The sequence below is a fragment of the Hippocampus guttulatus genome, chromosome 11 (assembly GCF_054856545.1).
Source record: "Hippocampus guttulatus isolate MCC_2025c chromosome 11, RoL_Hgut_1.0, whole genome shotgun sequence".
In the NCBI taxonomy this organism is placed as follows: Eukaryota; Metazoa; Chordata; class Actinopteri; order Syngnathiformes; family Syngnathidae; genus Hippocampus; species Hippocampus guttulatus.
In genome coordinates this window covers 8,374,189-8,399,703 of record NC_141271.1, presented here as the reverse complement: position 1 = coordinate 8,399,703, position 25,515 = coordinate 8,374,189, and the positions used below count along the sequence as shown (strand labels likewise).

Genomic DNA, 25,515 nt, shown 5'->3' with positions numbered 1-25,515 from the left:
ACCTGGGTCTCTGCGGCTTTAGGAGCCGCTTTGGGACCCAGTTGCAGATTGCTCAACCTCAACAGCAACAGCAATAGCGTGCTTTCGGGCTACGAACAGTTCCCAGTCAACAGCCTACAACTGGGTCTGCAGGTACCCGGGTCGCTGCGGCTTTAGGAGCCGCTTTGGGACCCAGTTGGAGATTGCTCAACCTCAACAGCAATAGCGTGCCTTCGGGCTACGAACAGTTCCCAGTCAACAGCCTACAACTGGGTCTGCAGGTACCCGGGTCGCTGCGGCTTTAGAAGCCGCTTTGGGACCCAGTTGGAGGTTACTCAACAGCAACAGCAACAGCACATACACAGAAAGTCCGGCACCTGTGTCTCATACGAAACATGCAAATCTAATTAAGATACATCACGCGGGGAAGGAGCTATGAAACGAGCCTTTAATTAAGACGCAAAATATGTTTGTAAAAATCACCGGGGGGTGCAACGAAGAGTGTTTGATGACGTCAACGGATGGGGCTGCCGTCAGGGTGCGTGGCGTTTGCGCTGGTCCAGTTTGCGTCGGAGCATGTTGTAGTTGTCTTGTGTGCCTGGGGCTTTGGGGTCCAACTGGAGAGACAACTTGTAGTGTTTCTGAGCCAGCTCCAACTTGCCCCAGCGATGATACAGCACAGCTTTAGAAAGGCACACAAATATTTATTTGTTTATTTAGCATGGTTGGGCTTGCACTCAACAGAATGGAAGGTTGTGGCGGCAATTTTGTCGGAAATTGTACAATTCTGAAGGGAGGCACGGAGAATGCTTGTAGAGCTGAACTTTTGGGATCCCACCAATATTTTGGGAGGAGAATATGAGTCTAAAGCTGTAGAACTGTAAAAAATGAGCTTGATATGCAAGCTCATTTGGGTAAATTGTGTCGAAGATGTATACGCTTTGGCATTTAGCCAAAATGGCAGCTTCAAACAAAAAACGTTGGAGTATGATCACTTGAGACATCTTGGTGCGGTCGGTCATGACAGACGTGTCCGCTGAATTTTATATCTTTATCTTTCATCTATATTAGAATTGTTATTTCTTTCCAGGGTATGCTAACTGTAGTGTATGTCGTCTCTGACTATTGAAACTGTAAGTTGACATGCTTTGGTGTTTCACTTTAAATTTGCCTTAACTAAACAACCTTTGTTTGTTGTATGAAAATATAAAACACAAAGTCAAAGACCAAAAAAATGAATTAAATTAATACAAACAATCTCAAAATAACTCAATATATCTGTCACCTAAATTGCCATGGCAGCCAGCTGCATTCGGATTGATTTGGAGTGCGTTGAGGAAGAAGCCCTCTGATTCCTAACAAGTGAAGAAACAAATATTTCAAAAGAAGATTCAAACAATGACAGCCCTACAACTGTTTCGCTTTGTAACCAATGAAGAGGATGTCTTTTTTTTTTCCTGCAATGAAAATAATGCTTATTCACCTTGTACTTCTCTTGTTTTCCCAGGACGTTGGCCAACGAAAACATGATGGTGTGGTCGTTTGGGAGGAGCCTCAAAGCTTCTCGTCCAATCAGCTCAGCTTGGCCCAAGTTGCCTGGGGAAAAGGCAGGAAGTTCAGTGTCGCTGCTCAGGTAAATTAACAGATGAACTACTGATATCCCAGTAGCATTATGGCTATATTTGGCTAATCGTGATTAAATGATAATCAATATATGAGAAGAACAACAGCCAAATTATACGACGATATCCAACTTGATACAGAGTTTCTATTCTATTCTATTCATTTTCTGTAATGCCATTAAAAGAAGTCTGTGCCTTCTGCAGTTAAAGTACTTGTAATTTTTGTGCAAGGCAACACAGCATTCTCACTCGGGGAAAAAAATATCTATGAATCTTGGCTACTCGGGCTGTTGAAAGCAGAAAATAATACCAATAATACAGTACACTGACCTAAACCCTATTAAGAACCCGTGGAGCATTCTTAATTCTAAAAGGAAGCTCAATGAGGGCAGACAGCAGGAAGCAGTCTGCTTCGATATAGCAAGTGAGACAGCACCAGGAACGACGTATGGACGTTGAAAGTTGCAAAAGTGATATTAAAAAAAAAATAAAAAATCAAATATTATACATCCATCCATTTCCTGATCCGCTTTATCCTCACACGGGTCGCATCCCAGCTGTCTTCGGGTAGTAGGCCATGAACTGGTTGAAAAACAATTGGCGCTCACACTTAAACCTAGAGACATTTTTTAGTGTTCAATCAGCCTGTCATGCATGTTTTTGGAATGTGGGAGGAAACCGAGGCACCCGGAGAAAACCCACGAACATGCAAACTCCACACAGGGAGGCCGGAGCTGGAATCGAACCTACGACCTCTGCACTGTTAGGTCGATAATTATACATATTATATTCATTTATTTTACTGTTGTGCATGACAACTTTCCACACTGTAATTTTTTGCACAAATGAACTAAACTCAAAACAAAACTGTCTTCCATGAACAATTTGCACGAAATTAGCTGAAATGAAAGTGTTAGCTTTCTTTGGATAACAAGAAGAAACGTCAAGAAAGAGATTATCCATGTTCTTTTCGTAAGGTTACATATTTCCTAAAAATTGCATTCAAGTATGCCCTGTTGTTAATAAGAATAATCAAAAAAAGTTTCACTAGGCAACTGAGATGGTGTGTTGACAGTCAGAATTTAAGATAAATAGTTTGTAATGTAAGTAATGACAGGCGAATAAAAGCTGGTTCACAGACAAAGTAACTGTCAGCTTTTATTTATTTTGGGGATGAGCTTTCGCCCTGTGCACACACGGACGAGCGGTTTGTTCCCTAATTAGGGATGAACACAAGACCCGACTGGGTTATTGATCTCTGTCGCCGACCCGTCTGGTGTCTGCAACACACCACCTCCTCCCCCCAAACACCAAAAAATAAATAAAATCGAGGAGACAGATAGACATGCAGTGAGTCAGTCCTGAGTCAGGAGACTTTTGCTGGGAAAGACATGCAAAGATTAAAGAAAATATCCCCACTTTCCATTTGAAAGTAACACCCGTTGTTCTTTTCCCTTTTTTTGTTTGTTTGTTGGCGAACATGGCTAAAGGGCTATGATTATTTCAGTCAGATTTGTGGACGGATGGAGGGGGGGGGGGCTCTGGGGGGCACTGCTCTGGCTGTGCTCACCCACGTTTGATCAGCAAACATGTAGGGCACTGATTGGACGGCCGCAGTGTCCCCCTGGGAGACTCCGCCCCCCCCCACGGGAACACCTCCCCGAAAAAATAGCTGCAGCGTTCGGAAATCAGAGCATTCTCCACACGGCGGGGAGGAACGCCTTGAGAAACTCACAAGACAAAAGCCTTAATACATAAATTTCAAGCATTGCTGATTCCCGCTCTTCCGCTCTAATCTTGTTGGGCCGTTTTGAATTGCTTCCATAAGATACAAACAATGACAGTTCTTGCCCGCCGATGCTGGAACACAGAACTAAGGTCTCTTTTAAATGGCAACAGAATACTCTATGTAAACACGTTCACTGGCCAATGTGTTAGGTACACCTGTACGATCTAAAAACACAATTCTATCTTATTAGATTTGTTTGTTACCGTAAAACTAACGTGGTTCATACTAGGGGTGGGCAAATAATATTGTCATTGACATATATATTAACATCGTATGGCCGTCTAATCCAAAATATTGCGAGCACCGTTCTACAAACACAATTCCAATCCATATGGCCATAACATTCAATGTTCATAATTATTTGGTAACAAAAAAAGTTCATCAGTTTGAACATAAAATATCTTGTCTTTGTAGTGTATTCAATTAAGTAGCAAAATGGTCGCCACCTGAGATTACTACAAATAGGTAGTTTTTGCTGCTTAAATCATATTCCACAAGCAATATATGACCCAGGATGCAGTGTTTAGACTAGTGAAGGTGCACAGAACACTTTATTGTAAAGAAAATGTTGGGTTTGACTTCCCCTTTAATGAAGGTTTTGTAATGGGCAAAGATCGAACCTGGTTGCTACCTTAATTGCTAGTCAAAACAGCAGCACCAGCCGTAAGCGCGGCGACATTAAGTTAAGACTTTTTCATCACACTCGAGACATATAAGCTGCGTGCGTGCATGTATGTGCGCACAAGTGTGTATACCAATGTTGTCCAGTAGAATGACCATATTGTTCCATGCGAGGCTATGATCAGGTTTGAGCACTGTTGCGTTCCTCCATGCATTCAGAGCATCCACGTGTCTCTGCTGGTCGGCATACTGGCAGGATGAAAACAAAATATCAATACATGTATGATTTTGTTGGATATTGTACAGGATATTGTAGGATTGGATCCTATTAGTTCCAGGAACCACACCAAGAGCAAAAGTGTTGCTGGAATTTCAAGTGGTAATGCGGTCTCAAACTCACAAGGCGTCCCAAGTTGTAGTAGCAGTCCGGATACTTCTTCCGGAAGTGGATGGCGTTCCAGTAGCTCCTCTCTGCTTGCTCAAACTTGCTCAGACTGTTTTGCACGATACCCAGATTCATCCAAGCGGCAGCGAAATCCGGTCTGGGAAAAATTTTGTTAGTCGAGCGCCCAGCGCAATGTTTTTCTCGCTTTGCTGACAACCCACTGGATTGAAACGGCTTTGGATAGGAGCTGTTCCGCCTCGATCAGCTCGTTCCTTTCCTTAAGGATGTTACCCAAGTTGTTCATGGCGTGCACATAGGTGGGATGAAGCCTGTAAGAGATGCGCAGAGAGTTCTCAATTACTGATGGAAATGTGCCAAAATAGATTAAACACTAACCTGATGGCCTCTCTGTAATAGCTAATAGCAGTTGTGGTGTTGCCTTTGTCGGCCAAATTCTTCCCGACGTTGTAATGGACCTGAGAAATCAGCACGCCATTGATGATTGAACATTGGGAAGAAAGGGTCTTTTTTTTTTTTTTTTTTACCTTGGCATTCAGGGGGCACACGGTCAGTGCGCTGGTGAAAAGGCTTTGCTCAGACCGCCACTGGTGACTGCGGAGAGCACAGCGAGCCACAAATGTGACCATCAAGGCTAACATGGAGACGCACAATAGCTTCTGCGGGGGAGGAAGAAAAAAAAAAAGCTAAAAGTGCTACATGTCATTTTGTACAGACGCACGGACAAAAATGTTGGTGCCCCTCTGTTAATGAAAGAAACACTCACAATGGTCACTGACATAACTTGAAACTCACAAAAGTTTGCAAGAATCGGTGGTTATTAGCACCCAGGGTGAGTGGTTGTACTTTATTTTGTTTGGTTGAATGGACTGTGTTCAACTTTGGAGGTTACACTACAACTGTGTTGTCCTTATGCAATATGCTCCTAAGTTCACTACTTGGAGGAACCAACTGGAAGTGCAATTAATGTAAGCTAAATTATTGACGCCCGAGATGGCTGTAGTGGAAAACTGAAGTATTTTGGGGACCATTTTAAACAAACAAACAAAAAGTGATTTCAAATAGATCTTTTTTTAACCATACATAACGGACTGAAGAAAATGGGAGTGCAGTTCCACCAGCTGGAAAAGTGTTCAATGAATCCCTTGATACATTTTCATCAGGTGTTCTCAGCAGCGAAAAATTATTCATTACTAATGCTTATTGATTAATTGTTAATTTCCCCAATGGTAGATTAAGGACTTCCTCAATTGCCATCGCAAAATTGCAGAAACACAAAATCACAATGTGGGTAATGCCTTTAACCACCCTATTGAAGACACAACGCATGATGTAATATTTGCACTTTGCCCTTTTTTTAGTGTTGCTCCAACCGCTGTAACACATGAGACTATTCAAAACATCACAGAAAAATTCTACCCAAAATCCTTGAAAGTAATTAAACAATCAAAGTGAGCCATAGAGGTGCTCACAAGCAATGGAAGAGAAAGAGCTCAGTCGGATAGATGTTAAATGCTTCTTTTTTTTTTTTTTGGGCACAACATGCTCCCCACCTTGTACTTGACCCAGCGGTGACAGCAGTGTGCCAGGGCACAAGCCAAAACGAGGCAGTAGCCGGTCGAGGGCAGGTACAGTACGCGCTCAGCGATGACAAAGCCCACCCGGAAAAAGATGTTGCAGGCCGGCAGAAATGGGACCACCAGCAGCACCAGAGCCAGGCTTAGGGTCCTTCGTCAGGAAAGAGAAGACAAATGTGAAATGATTCTATACAAGAGCACACAGAGAGTTCCATCAAGGACCTGAATCGCTAAAGAGAGGCCAGCTCTCAACGAGTAAAACTTGTCTAGTCAGAATTAGGAAAAGAAGGCACCGCTTTAATAATCAAGCTCACTTCGAGACGTTGAGATGGTTCAGCTCGCTTACCTTCTCTGCTGGCTGTCTGCGGAGCACAAGGCTTGGCCTACCAAGCCTATCAGGACGCACCAGAGCAGTAGCGGCCACACCACCCTCCAATCGGCGCTCGACTTAATGAGCGGCACGCAGCCCATGGACCAATCAAAACACAGCCACCAGGGACACAGCAGCAGCCAGCCATTCAGGGCGTAGTAGTAATTATAGTTGACCACCTGTCAGTCATCAGAATGAGAGAGGATGAGGAGGGAAGAGTAAAAATCATTTTGGGGCAGTATCATGTTTAATTCATTGTTTTATTATTTTCTTTCGAGGCTTTGCATATTATTGGAGTGACAGTTTTATGTTTGCGATTAAATATATAACAATTTTTTTAAGGGCCTTTTCCCATGTACTGTAGTTCTTACCAAACAAATGAATTTGTATGTAATTCTTCTAAGTATGTAAGTATGTCAGCTAATAAGCCACATAATGCGACAGTTCGTTCTTTTAAGCCACCATTATTTTATTGATGCATATTTGCCAGAAATATGCAATGGTGACACACTTTTCCGCACACTGATGGGGAGGGGGGGCATTACGGATTTATGGCCCTGCTTGCTTTGCTAGCTTGGTAAGAGATCTTCAAACAATAAGCTACCAGGTTGCGGTGTACGCCGTGCTTAGTTTGGCATTTAATTTTCGTTAATTTTTTTTTTTTAACATTGCACATTTTCACCTTTCAGTACTTCTTAGCGCGCACACACCTAAAAGTATTAAAAAAAGAAGTTTTATTTTTCCAAATTGCAGCCTCTGCGATTTGAAAAAGGCCTTCTCCTACAACGCAATGTCCATTTGAATTAGATTAATTGCCTCAGTCCTATACAGAAAAAGCACAATCATATTTTTGAGACAATAAAAGGTCTTTTGAGGACTACCCAGTCTGACTCACTCGAAGGAACATGTTCTCCGCAAACGAGGCGGGGTTGTCCACTTCAGTGAACGCCGGCGGCCCAGTTCCCATGATTCTCCAGCGGGTGTAGAGCATGAAGAAGCCGCCTAGAGCGATGAGGGCCAATCGCATCGGCAGGCCCGTCCGCAGCATCTCGCGCGCCTGTCATATGTCATATACAGTACATAGGTACATACATAATGCATGTGTGCGGGTGTGAGCCTGCCCAGATCGATGGGGTCTAATTAAGGCAGCTTTGCATACGCTATGTATGCAATGTGACGTTAATCATACGAGGGGGAGCATGATTTATGACAGTGCGGGGCAGGGGAGGAGGGAGTACTGTAACTCACATTAAGAGGGGTCTTCCTGAGGACTAGCCTCTGGCTCAGTTCATACACGTCAACATTACAGATGAGGAGGACATCAAAAGCTGCGTTTACACCCTGGAGGGAAAACGCAAAGACACGCAAGACGGACATGATCATATAGGTCAGTGACAAAAGAACGCATTAGCTCCAGTTCCAACATTGGGTTACACATGAAGTGAAAATGATGACACCCTCCATTCTAGGTTATGTTATTTCACACAAAGGGAACAGAGTGTGGGCTGAGGACTACCAAAATAAACAGTTGGTGCTGAGAGAACGAGAGGGTTACTGGTCTTTGTCGGATACTTTTTCATTGATGTGAGAATTTTTACATGGCATAGACTTTTCCCGCCTCATAATTTGACTTTTCAAAGACAAAATGGGAACTTTTTTGTTGTTGTAACTTTTTCTTTCTTGTAATTACTTGACGTTATTTCTTTATTTGGAACATTTGTCCGACTGTTGCCATTACTTTTGTGTTGGAAATGTTGCCATTTATCAGCTAAAATTATGAGTTCTTTTTTTCCCCCCTCGTAATGGTAAGAACATTGTAGTTATACTGTACTAAATAAACATGGGCTATGTTGTGATTTGGTGCACCTTAAACTAAAATAAATTTATCGGTTAGAGATTGGTTGCACAAGAACATGGTTACAAACTGATGACTACAGACATTAAAAATATGTATAGGACATGCCATTGCTGCAAAATGTCTTTAGGCATGATGCGATGGAATCATTTTGTACCAAGACAGTGATGCCTTGCTCTTTACAAAGCATGGCGGCGGCGCACAGCGAGAGGCTGACCACAATCCAGCACACAGAAAAGCCACCATTTTTGTCCACACCTAAGAGGAGGAAACAAAACATTGCGTTGTTGGTCAAATGGAATCAGTGAATTCTGATTGGAACAAACTCACCTTTGTTGAAAGCTTTGCAGTACGTGAGGAAGGACAGCTGGAAAAACAGCGCACACAACAGGTCCGCTCGACCTACGATGCCTGCCACCTTTGGTGGAGAAAATGCAAAAGACCAGACAGCTATCGTGACCTTTTAGGAAAATCCAAAAAATATAAGATGGATACCATCAATCCATCCATTTTCCAGTGTAGCTTTCTTTGCAGTATTTATGTTTTCTTTGTCCTACCTAATACTGGTTTTACTTTGCCCCACAGCTTAACCAACACCTGCGTAGTACTGTTGTATATACAGAAAAGGGATACAGCGAGAGAATTAGGTAGAAAGTATCTTGCTTTTACAGGAAATGTACAGTAGAAGAGGCTCCAGGCGCTGGATCACCTCTGTTACGGCTCTGATACGAGTGAGAAAGTTGCAGTCAACCACCCCATCACTATTTTCCTGTTGGTGTTTTTTATACAGAACAGTGCTGGCTTTAGAAGAAAAAAAAAGGCACCAGCCCACCATTTTTACAATTCTTCGACTATACAACCTCCAAAGCATGAAAACACCGGATCAACTACAGGAAAAGGACTTCTCATTAACGTTAACGTGAGTCCATACAGAGCGCGGATTCAGTTTGGTGAGCATCCTGGGGTTGCCTGCTTTGATACGTGCAGCAGGCCTGCACGAGCCGACCGTGTGCCCGCCACATCATTCTTGCCCTGCATGATTAAAGAGAATACGGGAGAGGAAACCGGCGCCTTCCAGCCACGCTTCATAGCAAACACACACACACACACACACGCATACAGGCGGCAGGTCAATAAGCATCCGATAGCGAGGCGTCGGCGGTGTCCGCGTGCACCTTGGTCCTGACGCTCCCAGCTGAGACGGCGTGTTTGTTCTTGGCATGGAACCACTGCACTGTTTTAGTGTGGTAACGCTCGGGATGACACAGACACCGGTGCGCTGTTGCAGGGGATCTGCCTTGTTAGTTGACAGCCCAAAAATAAAAATGGGATGCGGCACAATCTCTCCATAGGTGATCTTTTCCTGGTTAACTTCAAAGTGGTGAATGGGAGCTCGCTTAATTGGCAACAATTAATGTGGCGAGTTAGCAGGAGACCGGACTTTGGAGCTCTCTTTGTTGTCATTTACAGTTGCAGTTGTCTTCTGCTATTTACTGAGCCGATTGTGCTATGTATGAACAAAACTGTATTATTTTATCCATTCGTCCATTTTCCATTCCGCTTATCCTTATTGGAGTCGTGGGTGAGCTGTGAACTATCCTCGATGACTTTGAGCGAGAGGCTGAACTGTTCATTGGTCCATTGCGGGGCACATGCAGGCAAACAAACATTCACACTCACGTCCACACCAGTGGAGAATTTTGAGTCTTCAATCAACGTGCCATGCATGTCTTTGCTATGCGAGAGGAAAAGAAAAACCCATGCATGCACAAAGAAAAGAAGTTAACCTCAAACAGGATGGCCGCAGACCGGATTCAAAACCACAACCGCAGAACAGTGACACGGAGGTGCTGATGACTCATTCATCTTCCCACCTGTTATTTTCTAAATATTTCTGTTATTGTTTTAGTTGACGTGATTTCATTCAGAAATATATGAATTCCCACATTCTTATGTTTTATTTTTGTCTAATTGGCATTGAAGTTACACATTACTTGAGTAGTTTTCCACTGAATCCTTAATCATACGCAGGAAATTTTTTGGAAGACTAATTTTTCCTTGAGTCATATTGTTCAAAAGTAAAACTATTCAGAGTGAATGCAATTTTTGGCTTATCTTTCCATCTCAGGTTTTAAAATGGGGATGATCGATACCACTTTTCTCAGACCGATACCAGTATTCAGTCTTTAGTATTCACCGATATCAACGAGTACTTTTGTAAAATAATAATATTTGCATTGACACAATGCCCAATAACTGTGAACCTTTCTATCTGACGAATGAATGAATGAGTTATCTTGAACATGTGCGAAAATGACAAATGAACAACTAAAAAAAATGGATGGATCGAAATTCGAAAAGTTGTGGGAAGAAGTACAACAACATTACTCCTGCTGCAGCGCGGAGGGAGACCACTGTGAACACGCAGCCGTGTGCGCTTGTGGCTCTACTAGCACCCTGACTGCTCTATCCCCCCCAAAATAAACAAAATGTAACATTGTGTAATACAAACATAAGCTACGACTGCTCCATCAGACAAGATATTTCTAACTTTGGATTCTTTGGCTACCTTGTGACCTATAAAATTTCAGAAAATGAAGAAGATCTGTTTGCCCCAATGAGCTGAAAACCACAAAGATTGGACCCGAGTTCCGATCGCATCAGAACATCCCTAACTGATACCTCGAAATAAAGCTGGTTTCACTTGAAACTGATACCTGGTATCAGTACTTGAATATCCCTAGTTTTAATTCTCCATAAGTACCTAATGATGCTTGGCTAAATAAAGGAGTTATCGATTTGAGATAGCTAGTTTTCAACATAGTCTGAAACATGAATTGACCTCAGTTCGTTACTTACGCTTTCTGTGTGGACAGGGTGGGCAGCGAAGAAGAGCGCGGCGAGCAGCGAGGTTTTGGGGGCACGGTTCAGTATGTGAGTTCGCTCGTCGTAAGCCAGTCCCCCAATCATCAGGGCGAACACGTCCATCATCAGGGCGGAAATGACGGCATGGAGGGAGATGTTCAACACGTGGAAGCCCACAGGATGCAGGCCGCCTGCCAACACGTAGTTCAACCTGCAACACAACAATCTTGAAATGTTCAAGCATAATGTGACATAACAGTGGTTATATACCATGGCTGATTGACAACTGCTCAACCAAAACTGTAGTTTCTGTGTAAAAGAACCAGTTGACTGACTGAGCTAACGGATACCAAATCCAATGGGCTTACATCAACATCCGTCCATTTTCAAACAAGATAAAATATACATATTGCATTGATTGATTGATCTATTCAGGTAGATTTATTTTTAGCAAAGTTTGAAGAAAAATGTGCATTCAGATAAGAGAGCTCATTACGATGTATGTAATGTTGGAATTTACTGCATGTACCAGAAGTATTTTTACACTACTTACTGTTCTTCGAAAACTGAAGATGATTTTAAAAAAGCATTACAATACTACAATACACACAGGGAGGGGCATGTAGGTTTGGATTTTTTTCTCCTTTAATAATAAAGAGCTTCCTTTAAAAACTGCATTTTGCGTTGAGTTATGTTATCTTTGACTAATATTTAAATTTGTCTGAAACATTTAAATGTGACAAAAATGCACAAAAAAAGAAGAAATCAGGAAACACTTCTTCACACCACTGTATGTGTCATGCTCATAGATCCGATCAGAATGCATCATATTTTCTATTTGCTAAAACTCACAAATACTGGGTGTGCTGAAGCAACAGAGGAGTACAAACCGAAACGTAAAGACAGTAAGTGGTCTGTAGGACTTGTGACTGGAGTTGCTGCTCAGGTTGCTTCCCCAGAAGTCATTGCTCCAAATGTTGGTCAAGGGCGTTGTTGGTTTTAAGTCCTGCCATACACACACAAAAACATGTTAACTTCTGCAAGCTTCTGGCGTCTTCTGGTCCTTTTTGAACATGATCTATATTATTATGCCTGAACGATGGGTTAATTTAGTTTTTGTTTTGCTCATATTGTTCACATTTCATACTTTATCCCAGTCTTTTTCAACATGTTCAATAAAGTTTCAGAAGAGCAACTGATGACTTAAAAAAATCAACTGTAGAGTGAATGAAGACTTCATGTTTGTATATATTTCAATTAATATTATATCAATATATTAAAAAGAAACAAAACCTTGTTGTTGATGATCGCCTCGGAATCGTCAAACACAAATTCCCCATCATAACTATTGATGAAGCACAGCAATGCCACCAGACCCACAGTGACCTTGGCCTGAACCGGACCCAGCCTGGGGAGGGGGACTTCTTCATCCCAATGAACCTCAGACAACGCCATGATGCACCAGCACCTGGTTCATTCCTTCACATCATCCAAATCCCTGTGGACACAGGGGACGTTGGAGGGCATGTATTATTCTTTGAAGCACCTCACCTATTAGCTAAAAAAACACAATCACTTGTGTGCGAGTGCAGACAATGAAGGGATGGTTGCAGTGTTACCTATCTTTTGTGGAGCTTCGTGACAGGTTGCATCTTTGTGTTAGCTTCTTTGGAAGCAAGCTAAAGTCGAACATAAATGTCACTTAAAGCAGACATATGTGCAGCCACATTGCGCCAAAATATACATATATTTTTTAAGTTTTCATTGAAGGGTTACTTACATGCTCGTGTCGTGCTATTTAGCATTAGCATGTTTCCTCGGATGCTACTAGCCTCAGTATTGGTCGGAAGGTAAACGCAACCGACACGCATTAAGAGCAATGTTGGGACTGTATTGCAAGAAAAGAATGAAAATATTTTATCTAAAAACCTAGAGGCAGTTTTACTGCAAAGGGAATCACTCGCAAGCAGAACACTAGATGTCAACAAATAGTCAGGCTCTGGATTGATTTATTTCCTGATACGTCAGCGTCACATGGCTGTTTTGAACCAATGGATGGCTTAGTTGTTGCGCTGCTTTCCTCGTGCTGTAAAGAGAGGATCCAGATAGGTGAAAATGACTGTAGTTAAAAAACATAATTTAAAAAAAATAGATTTTTATTGGACAATCATTTTGAATGCCAAAGCCTGTGCATTATATGTGTAAAAGAAAGAAAATAAAGTTCTAACTTGTGGAGTCTTCAATCAACATACAATGCATGTTTTTGGAATCTGGGAGAAAAGATGGAGTATCTAGAAAAAAACCCCAGTGAGAACACTCACACACCCAGGCACACACACACACACACATTACATTAACTGTAATTATTTTCCCATGCTGTGTGCCAATCTTGTTCAACTGAACAAACAGAAACCTTCTTGAAAGCTTCTTTCTACAAATGTATAAAACCTCAAGGCCTTATTTCAGGTTTCTTATGAATATTAAATATTAAGTAAAAAGCTTGTCTACAGAACACTTTAAATGCAAAGAATGAAACTTTGACTCACAACTTTCTTGTCTCTGATCACAGCAGGCGTCACGATCGGATATTCTCCATTGTGTTGTTTATTAATAAAATTGTTTGTTAATGAAAACGAAATTCATATTTGGCGACGTACTTCAATTTGTTTTTGGCGTGACTCTGGTCCCCGAACATAGACAAAGATACTCCAGCTGCCCGTAGAGAACGAATCACTTTGATTGTGCACTTTTAGATCCAAAAGAATTAATGAAATATGCATATGACACCAGCCTCTCGTGTGACGGTCCATTGGGTTTTGCATTAAGTTGTTGTGATGGTAAACTTCAAAGTCAGTCAAGGACAAATACTATTTTTTCCCTCATTAAATATTCACTTAACTATGACACAAAGTCAAAGCTCGATCAGTATAGCAATGGGCTAAACTGTAAACCATAACTTTTGCATTTGTGTTTTGCCAGTCTCCACCCATTCAATCATGATTCTGCTCACCCTCACTTTGGTTGCGAGTGAACTGGAGCCCATCCCAGGGGACTTTGGGCAAAAGGTGGGCTTTGCTTTGGACGGGCTGCTAGCCAGTCAGTGCGACACATATAGACAAACAAGTAAACATCTTCACTCACATTCTCACCGATGGACAATTTAGAGTCCTCAAATAACCAAAAGCACCGCCTTCACACCGTCAAGTTAATACCCGGAACCTCGTGACTGTGAAGCAGATTTGCTCATCCGTTGTCCACGGGACTGTGTTTTGCTAAAGTCGATTTCAAACAAAGTGTAAACTTCTACTATGAGAGATTTACTCCAACAAATGTAAAAATGAGTAACAGAGTTACCTTTATTTGCCAAATATTGATTTGTTTCATAAAACCTAATATAAGATAAGATATCCTTTATTTGTCCCACACTGGGGAAATTTACAGCCTCCAGCAGCAAGAATGTCGGCAGAAAGAAGAAAAAACAAACAAACACAGTTCAATTAAGTGCAATATAAATACAAAATGGATAAATCGCAGTGCTATTTACAGTTGTTTTCCACATCATTTAATTATTATTAATATTATTGTTGCTATTTTTTATTCAGCAGCCTGACAGCAGTTGGTAGGAACGAGCGTCGGTATCTCTCCTTCTTGCAGCGCGGGTGTAACAGTCTCTGGGTGAAGGAGCTACCTAGTGCTGTCAGGGCGGGCTGGAGAGGGTGGGAGGGACTGTCCATCATAGCTTTTAGCTTAGTGAGCATCCTTCTGTTGCCCACCTCCTCCAGAGTGTCAAGGGAGCAGCCCAGGACAGAACTGGCCTTCCTGACCAGTCGCTCCAGTCTCTTTCTGTCCCGGGCTGAGATGCTGCCTGACCAGCAGACAATGCCATAATGGATGGCCAAGGCCACCACCGAGTTATAGAAAGTCTTAAGGAGCGACCCCTGAACCCCAAAAGACCTCAGTTTCCTGAGTAGGAAGAGTCGGCTCTGTCCTTTCCTAATCAGGGTGTCCGTGTTTGTAGACCAGTCCAGTTTGTTGTTCAGAAGAACACCTAGGTACTTGTAGGAGGTCACCCTCTCTATGTCCATACCCTGGATGTTCATCGGTGCTGGTGAGGACTGTTTCCTGCAGAAATCCACAACCAACTCCTTAGTTTTCCTAGGGTTGATCTGGAGGAGATTCTGCTGGCACCAGTCCACAAAGTCCTTCGTCATTCCCCCGTACTCCTGATCGTCCCCCTCTGTAATGAGGCCAACAATCGCAGAGTCATCGGAGAACTTCTGAAGGTGGCAGTTTGGAGTGGCGTGTCTGAAGTCCGAGGTGTAGAGGATGAACAGGAATGGAGCCAGAACAGTCCCCTGCGGCTCTCCAGTGCTGCAGAGAAGCCTGTCCGACTCACAGCTCTGTAACCTCACGTACTGCGGCCGATTTGTGAGGTAGTCTATGATCCATGCTGTGAGATGGTGGTCCACTCCGGCGTTCTGCAGTTTGCCTCCCAGCAAGTTGGGCTGGATGGTGTTGAAAGCACTGGAGAAATCAAAGAACATGATTCTCACAGTGCTCCCAGCCTTCTCCAAGTGTGACAGCGCTGAGTGGAGTAGGTAGATAATGGGGTAAACCATTATATTTGGTGCAAATCCACATTAAATGTGGAAAAGTTGTATGTATGTACTGTATGTATGTATGTATTTATTAACCTGAACACTTCAGTGATACCGAAAGTTACATGCTACAGTTGTGCTCATAAGGTACACATAATGTGTACCTTTAAAAAAAAAAAAAAATGGATCAGGCAAAACATGTGTTTTGTCTTTAATGGGATTAAAATTTAACCTTTGGGCATGTCGTAATAGCCAAATCATAAAGAAGATAGCAATCAAGTCCCCATTCAAAAGCAGTGATGTGTGATGCGGTTCATGACTGGTGAGGCACTGACCTCTTCTTAATTGGAAATGAAAATATGAACCCCAAATAGAAGATTGGCCTATATTTGAATTTTGATCTGAACTGAAACATTTGATTTCAATGCTTTTAGTTACGCTCCAGTGAATTCCACACTGTGATGGCAAGAAAAAAAGAAATTAGGATCAAGTTATTGTTGTTGGTGTTTTTTTTTTTTTTTTTTTTGCTGATATTTCGAACCAATATGTAAACTACTAACAACAACAAACATCAAGTCAAGTACAACTTCATTGTCTACAGCTTCGTGTTTGCTTTCAAAACTTAGCTTGTAGCAGACAATCGTGCAATCTTAACCACTTTCCTGCACACACTTTGTTGTCTGAAGCAGTTACAGACGAAAGAGGAGCGAATCAAAGTGTCCTTTTCACCAGTGGACCAAAGACGTCATGCTGAAATGTGCACACGTCTGCTACAAACTAAGCTTTAAAGCAACAAGAATTTGTAGCATCCATTAACGAAAAAGAGATTGGCTCTCTTCTCCTGTCCCATGTAAATCCGCTTCAATTCCAAGCCGCGACTCCCGGTTCCACATACGCATCGGCGCTCTGCGCTGGGCTGTGAAAATGCTGCCTATTTCAGGCACAAGACACAAGCACCCCGGAGCTGTCCAGCAACAACAGTCAAATGGCACTGACATTCCTCCCAATCAAAATCAGTGCTGGTACACGCGTGCCCCCGAGAAGGCGCGACCACTAAGCACAGATTCTTCTTTTTTGACGAATGGCCACACGACGTAACAACAACACCATGTGACAAACAAAAGACATAAACAACAAAAAACGCAAAGCTCTTGAGCGCACTTGTCGACGGCTGCCTACTCAGGCGCCATATCAAAATATGCTGCTGTCTATTCCCGAAATCCTACAGTACGTCATCAAACCATTTCACCCGTTCCCAAAAATTGTAAGTGATGCAGTCCTGTTGTCATTATAGGCTGTGATATGTACCAGGAAGTAACCTGCTAATTGCTAAAACAAAAACCATGCTCCACATTTGTTCATTTTTTTTTTCGCCTTTTCAGTCACAGTCTAACCATTCTCCAAAGAGTGACACTTTGCTCATACAAATATGAAATAAAATTTAATGATGATCACGAGCATTGCGACTATCCCTCCTGCAGCTCCATTAAAACCACGAGGGCTGTCACTTCACTGGTGTAAAATGCACTACAAGTGCAATGACAGCTGCTGCGGTAACATTCATTCACATCGGCACAATGCCGAGAGAAAGATGAGTCGCCCGCTGCAGTCACCTCAAGAAAAGACTGTGAGCCGTCCGCTCGTTAACGAGCCGTGAAAGCGAACAAGCCATTCCGTCCTGGTCGGACTTGTGGCGTGGCGGCCTTCACAGTTGCGGAAGATGGAGAATAGCTGGCATTAATGAGGGACAACGCAGCAGGCAGGGACACATAAACCATCACTTAAAGAGCCTAAATGAATGTCCAATAAGATGACATATTCTAATAATAATGATGGATAAGTGCAAAGTCAGCATCTTCCAGTTCAAGTATTATTTTGGAAGGCAACACCTTGATGAGTTCATTAAAAACTCAGTGGGAGAATTTTGTGACTGTGTGACACTCAGCAGACACTTTATTGTACCATACTGAGCGATAAGTATATTTTTGGTTCAATTATTGGGGGTGAGGGGAGGAGGGGTGGGGGTTGGCTGCATCAAAGTATCTCTCAATTTGCCTGCCCCACAATCAAGCAACATTGACAGGCACTCGACTAATGCACATCAATGCTGGCCACACATGGTCACAACTATATTAACAGAATAATTTTGATCCATCCATCCATTATTCACGGTCCTTATCCTCACGAGGATCGCGGACGTGATGATGGAGCCTATCCCTGCCATCTTTGGGCAGTAGGCGGGTACACGTGATTTTAGTCTCAAAATGCCTTATGTCCTTTTATTTAATTTTTAAATTCAGATTTCAACATAATTTTTAATGAACATATTTGTTTTTCGCTCATGCACGTCATCTTCGGTCGTCGCGGGGGATTTATGTCAAACACGCAACATAAATATTAGCTCAACATCACGGAGGCGAGGAAGGAAGAGATTTTTAAGATGAAGCATTTGTTTCTGTGGAAACACTTTGTATTTTGCTACGAAAATAGAGACTCTCACATCTTTCCATCCACACGCAAAATGTCAGACTGGGAAATTCAAGTTTATTAACATTTTTTGTGGAATGTTGCATAAAGGGGTCTTGACATTGATGTTTCTGGGGAACAAAATGTTTGGTATAAATTTGAGAGAACACTTCAGCTTCAACAGAGTCTCCTCCCACTTAAGCCTCAACAAAATCTAAAGTTGCGACCATGTGGCAGGCTACTTCATATGTTCTATGAATGCCTACATCAAACTGCATTCAACCCTTACATGAGAGCACATCCGGAGGACTTCGACTTCTGCTGAAGGATTCTTTTGTTCTCCACGTGAGGCCGAAGGACAGCCAGGTGGCGATGGTGATCCTCTCTGATAAGCGCTCTCACATCAAGACAAGCACCTGGGGGACAGGCGTCCATTGCGGGATCACCAGGCGAGGCCCTCTGCAGGAAGGCATCTGATCCGATCGGATTTACATTTTGCTGCCATGGCATCGCAGCAGCACGCCTGTGCAGAGTGCACACTTTATTTGCTCTATACATCACACTCTATATTGCGCTAATGTTTCATCCATTTTTGTGATGGATACGCTTTCTCCAGCAGAACCCTACCAAATGTTTTGGTGGATGGCCGCATATTTCATACGCATCGAAATGTGAGCAGGTGTACTTGAGGTCATGGCAGATAAGTGGACATTTGCGACCGATCGAAATGTCTGTAAGTGTGCCTAACTTATTTTGCGGATGACTTTGTATTTCATACACATCACAAATTTGTGCGGGCCTACCCAATATCACACGAGTGGAGCGAGGGTGCCGTCCCGCCATTGTAGAGTCACCTTGAATAAGACAAAAGTTCCATCCATCCATTTTCTAATCCACTTATCCTCACGAGGGCTGCGGGCGTGCTGTAGCCGTTCCCAGCTGTCTTCGGGCAGTAGGCGGTTACAACCTGAACAGATTGTAAGACAAAAGTTAAATCATGAAAATGAAAGACTATTCTAAACATATTTCAAAATAAATTTATTTTTAGATGAAAAAGATAAATAGTATACATTTCATGAAGAGTAAAATGTTTTCCATTGTTGTGTCATATTATAACGCAATTTAAAATGCACAGATATTTCCCCATTGACTCACATTAAAAGTTTGATATGCGCAGTCGGCCTTCGTACACAGCATTGGAATCTACTGCCTGTTACCTGTCTCATCCTCCATATATGGAAGCGAGTTATTTCCAGTTCTGCTGTGAAAATGTATGAGGCTGAGCATTTAGCTTCTCGTTGCTTTAATTTTTCATCTTATCCTATTTTGAACGTTTTGTCTGGGAGAGCCTCTTGATATTGAATTCCTTGAAAATAGCATAATGCTCTTGGCAAATTATGCAGACTGCTTTTCCTCGCTATGTGTGTTTATTTCAGAAAATGTCTGGAAAGGGTCACACAATGGTCATGCAGTGAGGGGTGTGTTCACCAATTCACTCTGAAACCTAACATGATTCTGAGATTTGTGTGTTCGGACAGGCAGAGCATGCTCGGAGCGTATGTCTGAACGCACTGAGAGCACAGCCATGGGTCTGCTACCATATTCCAGTGAAATATAAAATAGCTTTTTGTACATGTGTATTTCAAAAGTGACTGCGGGCCCCACATTCATTATAAAATGATAAATTCTAAACATTAAATATAATGATAAATCAGAACTAAGTTGATAAATAGAGAAAGGTATTGAAATATCCATTATGAATACAAGAGAAAATTGACACAAGAGTGCCAGGGTGTGGATGTATATAATCCCGATACAAACCAAAAGTTGTAAAAATATCACGGTTAAGGGTAAAGTATGAGCCTTAATGGAGACTTCTTTCTTCTTACTTTTTTTCTTTTCTGATTGATATAAAAATGATTTATTAGATATAAACATATAACGGGGTAGGACTAGATAAGTTTTTTACTTCTTCCTACTCCCTTGAACATAATAACTGTGTTGAATGAAGACTGATTTCTTTCTTTTTACTATTTTATCTACCTTATTTTCTGTCAAATTATTACTGTATATGTTTTATGTTCAATAAACAACAACAAACCAAACATTAATCGTTTTATACCAGAGGCTGCGGATCAAGGGAAATTTGAACACTGGCTGAAATGTGGACATGACTGCTGTATACTTAATAATTGTGCCAGTGTACCTAATGACTTGGTGGAAGTCTATTTCATTGCTCTCAAAAGGTAAGCAGGCATACCAAATGTTTTGTCTGGTGATTGCATACGTCATTCCTATCCAAACAGCCACATGAGCCACAAGGCTTGCTTGCCTGCAGCCAGACACAGATATTAAGTCCTGTCCTATTACATTAATTTAACCCATCGACTCCACAGGTGTCTTTGGCCCCTTAAATGACAGAGCTATCACAACACATCACGACTCAGAATGGAAGAGTGGCAGCACCCAGCCAGCAGCTTTCCCAGTGTGGGCCCATGGCTGGAAAGATGGGAGGGATACTGGGATTATCCGCTCCAGGCCGACAATACTTCCATCCAAGAGGTCAAAATAAAGAACGCCAGAGATTGGCTGGAAAAAAAAAAAAGAGACGTGTGAGACCTGGTCTTCGATGTGATCCCCGCTGTTGCTTTCTCTCCTGGTGATGCTCACAAAAGTGATGCGCCTAAATCCTTTTTGTCGCCACGGCACCCCTCGGGCCCCCAGATGATTGACAGCCTGTCACATTATCTTACAGCAGCACTAGTGGAGAGAGAGAGAAAGAGAGAGCATGTAGGAAAGAGAGAAGTTATACTGGGGTTAGTGCTAAGTGCAAACACACACACACACACACACACACACCACACACACCCTAAGGAGCTTCCAGTACATATGTAGCAGCTGGGAAGTGGAAGCTGTGTGGGTGTGCATGCGTATGTGTGTTTCATGGAAGAGCGCAGATGTTTTTGCATATGGTGCACAATGTTGATATTTAAGGCAGGAGGGTATGAAGAACAGTCCACTGATCCCTTTATGATATGATGATCATCATATGCACTAGCTACAGGCTATGAGTCTTATTTATGCAAGCTAAACCACCTGAGATGGTTTTATGGTATGAGATTGCAGTCGGATTCCCCAGTCAGACATTGAACAGTCACAAAGTCTGTTTTATGGTATTTAAAGATTTATGAGACTTCCTAGCGGACTTCAAAAAAAGTCACTTTTTTAGTCGAGCCAGTACTGAACATCCACTGGCATGTACTCTGTTTTGTGGGGTTGTTTCTGTCTCACGCTGTTCACTCCTGCTCTGTTCTATGGGGACAATTAGCTTTTTGTTAGCATGATAAGCAGGGGCGGTGCTAGGTTGTTGTGACTGCGCGATAGGCTAATTGTTCTGAAACAATGAAGAGCAGAGGAACGGCCATTTTCACTCATGAAGGCCGTGCCTCAACACAAACTGCCAAAATGCTCTTGTTCAGTGTGCAGATCAGTGCATGCGGAGCATACTCCAGACACAATGCCAAACACATACACTGTACCATGCCATTCCTACGCTGAGAACTTCGCTCAACATTTGAGTATGTGCCTGCGATCAAAAGTGTGACTTATATTTTGGCTTAATGGCTTAACTTGGATTTAAAAGCATTTACACAGGTCTGACTTAAGGGCAGGAGGCATAACAGCTAATAATTTATAACCTTTGCAGTCTGGGCTCAATGCATTGACTCCAGTTTGCTGAGCTCAGAACCCTATTGGGTTTATATTCCATTATGAGCATTTCTTTTTCCAAGACATTCAGTGATTTATACACCAGTAGTATAATTCCAAAGGTTTTCTTCAGCTCACTGTAGACCAGTGGTTCTTAACCTTGTTAGAGGTACCGAACCCAAACAGTTCAGATGCACATTCACCGAACCCTTCATTAGTGAAAAATGAAAATATGATTATTTTTTTAAAAATTCAAGACATAAAAAATGTTATTAAAAACTGAAAAAAGTAAAAATAATTAATGGTAGTATGAAGTATATATATTTTTTCGAGTGTGCATAAAATTAACCAGCCATTGATGGGCAAGCGGGCGTATCCTAATTAATTGACACGTTGAGTTGGGTGTGTCTTAACCTTCATGGTAGGTCTGTCGAACCCTTGATACTGATTCAACGGACCCCTTGGGTTCGATCGAACCCGGGTTAGGAACCGCTGCTGTGGACCGATAGAGCGTCTCCAGATCTTCACCTCGCCGAGCTGTAAGTTAAAAATTCAGAAGGTCTCACTCACAGACACCCTTTCCAGAAATATATTTAAAAAATGTTCTTAGTTGTTTAATTTCATACCTGATGGGTGGGCAGACCCTCCTCAGACAAATATTTGTATGGAAGCCTCACCTCAACCTAATTTGTTTTAAGGTTGACACAGTTAACAAAACACAACCTGATGCCAGAAGTCCCCAAATGCCACCAAGTCTCATCCAACATGAACTTTTCAGAAGTACCTGTCATACTATTTGAGACACAGTGATTTATCGTGACACTTATTCGCCATGAAATCTCGCCGTGTGACTCGCCGCAAAGATCTAGCGCTTCATCTTCACTCAAGGTTAATGGCCCTTGGCAACATAGAGAAAGACGGTGATGTTCCGGCAGCCTCAAAATAGAAACAACAGAGGTAAAACCTTTCAGGAAATGGGAATCACGGAGCGAGAGGTGTTTCAGGGCTCGGGCCAACGCAGGTTTGCCTCTCGGATTAGGATGACGACTGTCACAATGCAAGTCATGTCAAGTCCTAGACATGTAAGTGACAAGTGCATGACAGTGACTTGTTGCTGCTGTTGTCAGTTAAAGGATGTGTCTACCCCCTCCCAAAAAGTTCACTTAGTTTTTAGTCTTATTTCAGAATGTTTTTTTTTCTCAATTCACCCTGGCTGGAGCCACAAACGGGCCTATCACAGGGCAGAAAATACATTATTGCGATGCTTGGCCAAGTTCGGTTAAAGCTCTTGGCGAAGCTACGCAGAGGTCCGTAAAGCCAGTTGAATTATGTGTGCTTGTAGACCAAAATTCAAATATATATTTTTTTAACATGACGAGGCTACGAGGCTTCCTATATGTTCCTAGTTGCGACATAGGCCTACTTCATTTGAATTATTATAATAGTACATAGGGCGCTAGCCAGCTTTATAGGGATGCTGTTGCTCCTGAATACTACAGTCTAGATTACTCTTGTGTAAATCTTATAGAAGAAAAAAAACGGACATATTTTTCCACCATCTATTCCAACCGATTCACATTTTGCTCAGTCATACCCTGGAGATGCAGGCTGGCCAATCACAGCGCAGTGCAAAATACATTATATTTTGGATTAGTCTTTGCTCCACATAATCAGTCAAAATGCCAGCGCGAATGTACTTGTAAAAACAACAGTACACTGTTAAGAAAAATGCAAATGTTATGCTGACAAACGTGAGAGAATAAAGACAAGAGGAAAAAGAAAAATTGGGTTATTTACATCAGTCGCTTTGATCTTGTGGATGTAACGTTCAGAGGCATACCGCACGCTAAGGGTGTGCGTTGCTCCACAAAAAGGAATTTGATCCGGTTTTTGATAAGTGCGGTGCAAAACGATTCAAGGACGGTTCGATTTGTAAGTGGAACAGTTTGATTTGATTTCACTCGGTAGGATTACCGTTTTATTCAATAAGGTAAATCTCAATTCGAGAGAGTATGCAAATTGAAATGACTTTTTGTTGTTGTTATTTTACATACATTTCAATGACCTTGTCAGAAATTAAGATATATCTGCCCAGCAAAAGACAATTTGGTACATATTTCGATATATTTCCAAGAGGAATGATCCGATTCGGTTTGATGTGATGCATTCACATCTTTTGAATCAAAAAAGATTTTCTTATTCAAATCGGTTTTTGTTACACTCCTATCACACACCCGTTCCGCCTGACTCTATCTGAAATATGCTTACAGGAATTGGATAGTATTTCTCCAGTGAGCACAGACATGCTAAAAGTTCATTTGACATAGCAACAGTAACTACGGAAAAGTGTCAATTATGAGGGCAGGTGTATCAAACACCAATAAGCTGTGCCCATAAGCATCTGAGGCCCCACTTTAATTGTTGATATTCACCATTCTTCGGGTCTCACACTGAGAGGTGTAGGCTAATCTCTCTGGGTAACACCCCCCCTACACTTTGCCAGTCATTTCACTTCCTAAAAAAAACAGAAAAAAAAACACCACCCGCCTCTTCTTTCCCCCTCTGGAAGCCTGCATTAAACATAAAGACTGTGCATGGATGAGTGAGTCAACAAATTGCCACGGCCAATAAACGGGATAAAAAATGATCTATATATGCCACCAGCTCCTTACCGTAGCTTTTTATCGGAGGCTTTTAAATAAACATGATCTTTGCTTATTGCATTTAGTTAAGAGCGTCCCTCCACATGCTTGACTGCTTGTGTCCATCAACTCGAGGGAGCCCAGCTAACACACACGAAATCCGCTACAGCTGCTGCTCTAACCTTTGAGTGTCTCCTAAGGAGCGCAGTGATATTTGCACTTAATAAAATTATGCCTACCGGGAGAATATGCCGCTGACATTTGCCATTTGTCAAGTTGAGGTGGCAGCGAGAGCTTTATGAGTCATTAGTGCTCCGGAGAGTGTGTTTCTCTGTGTGTGTATGTGTGTGAGAGAAAGAAAGACAGTTCATCAACTCACAGCGACAGTCATTGCTGGGCGTACGGTATAAGACGGAAATATTTGTTAACGTCACCGTTTTCATCTTTGTGAACCTACTTCACATATGTACTAAATAATTCTCTGTTTTTTGTTTCTGTAGATGTGATTTTCTTCTGGACCAGGTACTGCACAATGGTGCCTTTAAGTTCAAACTCCCCACAAGTGGTTGAAATCAGAGCTTAATCAAAATGTACTTTTGTCCAAAGTGTTTTAGTGGTATGACTGTGGGATCAGCAGTCCACCAACTTTTCGCAGTTTGATTTTTTTACATAGTTTCATGTAAAGCAATATTTTGACAAGCCAGCAGATCAATGTTCAGTTTCATTTTTGCTCAAGAGTACACAGCAATGCAATGCAATCTGGTCGCGAACAAACTTAACAACTACATAATGAAAAAGAAATACTGACATTAATATTCCTTATACTGGAAATATGAGTAACATTTTTGAATTGGTTGGAGGGACACACCTCCTTACGGCTGACAACATAAAAGAATTGTGAAGACTGACACTGATGATCATGTCGTTCATTCTAAAAAGATTTTAGAAACATGGTTGCTTTGCATGTAAAAAACAAAAAGTGAAAGTATTTTAAAAACCTAATGTATGAGAAATAAAAAA

The 25,515-nt window shown here is 42.0% G+C and overlaps 1 protein-coding gene across 5 annotated transcripts in view; it reads right to left on the bottom strand.

Moving 5' to 3' along the window:
- The window catches only part of tmtc4 (transmembrane O-mannosyltransferase targeting cadherins 4), a 29,816-nt gene extending 16,739 nt beyond the window's left edge, over nt 1–13,077 (bottom strand). For 4 of the 5 annotated variants that reach the window (XR_015102255.1, XR_015102257.1, XR_015102254.1 and 1 more), the window contains exons 1-19: nt 12,862–13,077; nt 12,701–12,760; nt 12,375–12,579; nt 11,972–12,087; nt 11,076–11,292; nt 8,547–8,634; nt 8,374–8,474; nt 7,610–7,702; nt 7,257–7,418; nt 6,338–6,540; nt 5,968–6,142; nt 4,942–5,073; nt 4,793–4,872; nt 4,618–4,725; nt 4,412–4,553; nt 4,146–4,260; nt 1,463–1,575; nt 1,265–1,334; nt 463–661 (exon numbers count right to left, since the gene is read on the bottom strand). Coding sequence is in view for 1 of the 5 variants with exons in the window: in XM_086123669.1 (XP_085979795.1) it covers nt 513–661; nt 1,265–1,334; nt 1,463–1,575; nt 4,146–4,260; nt 4,412–4,553; nt 4,618–4,725; nt 4,793–4,872; nt 4,942–5,073; nt 5,968–6,142; nt 6,338–6,540; nt 7,257–7,418; nt 7,610–7,702; nt 8,374–8,474; nt 8,547–8,634; nt 11,076–11,292; nt 11,972–12,087; nt 12,375–12,536 (2,226 nt within the window). In the remaining 4 variants the exon portion in view is untranslated. Of the gene's footprint in view, nt 1–409; nt 662–1,264; nt 1,335–1,462; nt 1,576–4,145; nt 4,261–4,411; nt 4,554–4,617; nt 4,726–4,792; nt 4,873–4,941; nt 5,074–5,967; nt 6,143–6,337; nt 6,541–7,256; nt 7,419–7,609; nt 7,703–8,373; nt 8,475–8,546; nt 8,635–11,075; nt 11,293–11,971; nt 12,088–12,374; nt 12,580–12,700; nt 12,761–12,861 lie in introns of those variants that run through there. The other variant, XM_086123669.1, reaches the window with a different exon arrangement.
- Between the last annotated feature and the right edge of the window lie 12,438 nt (nt 13,078–25,515).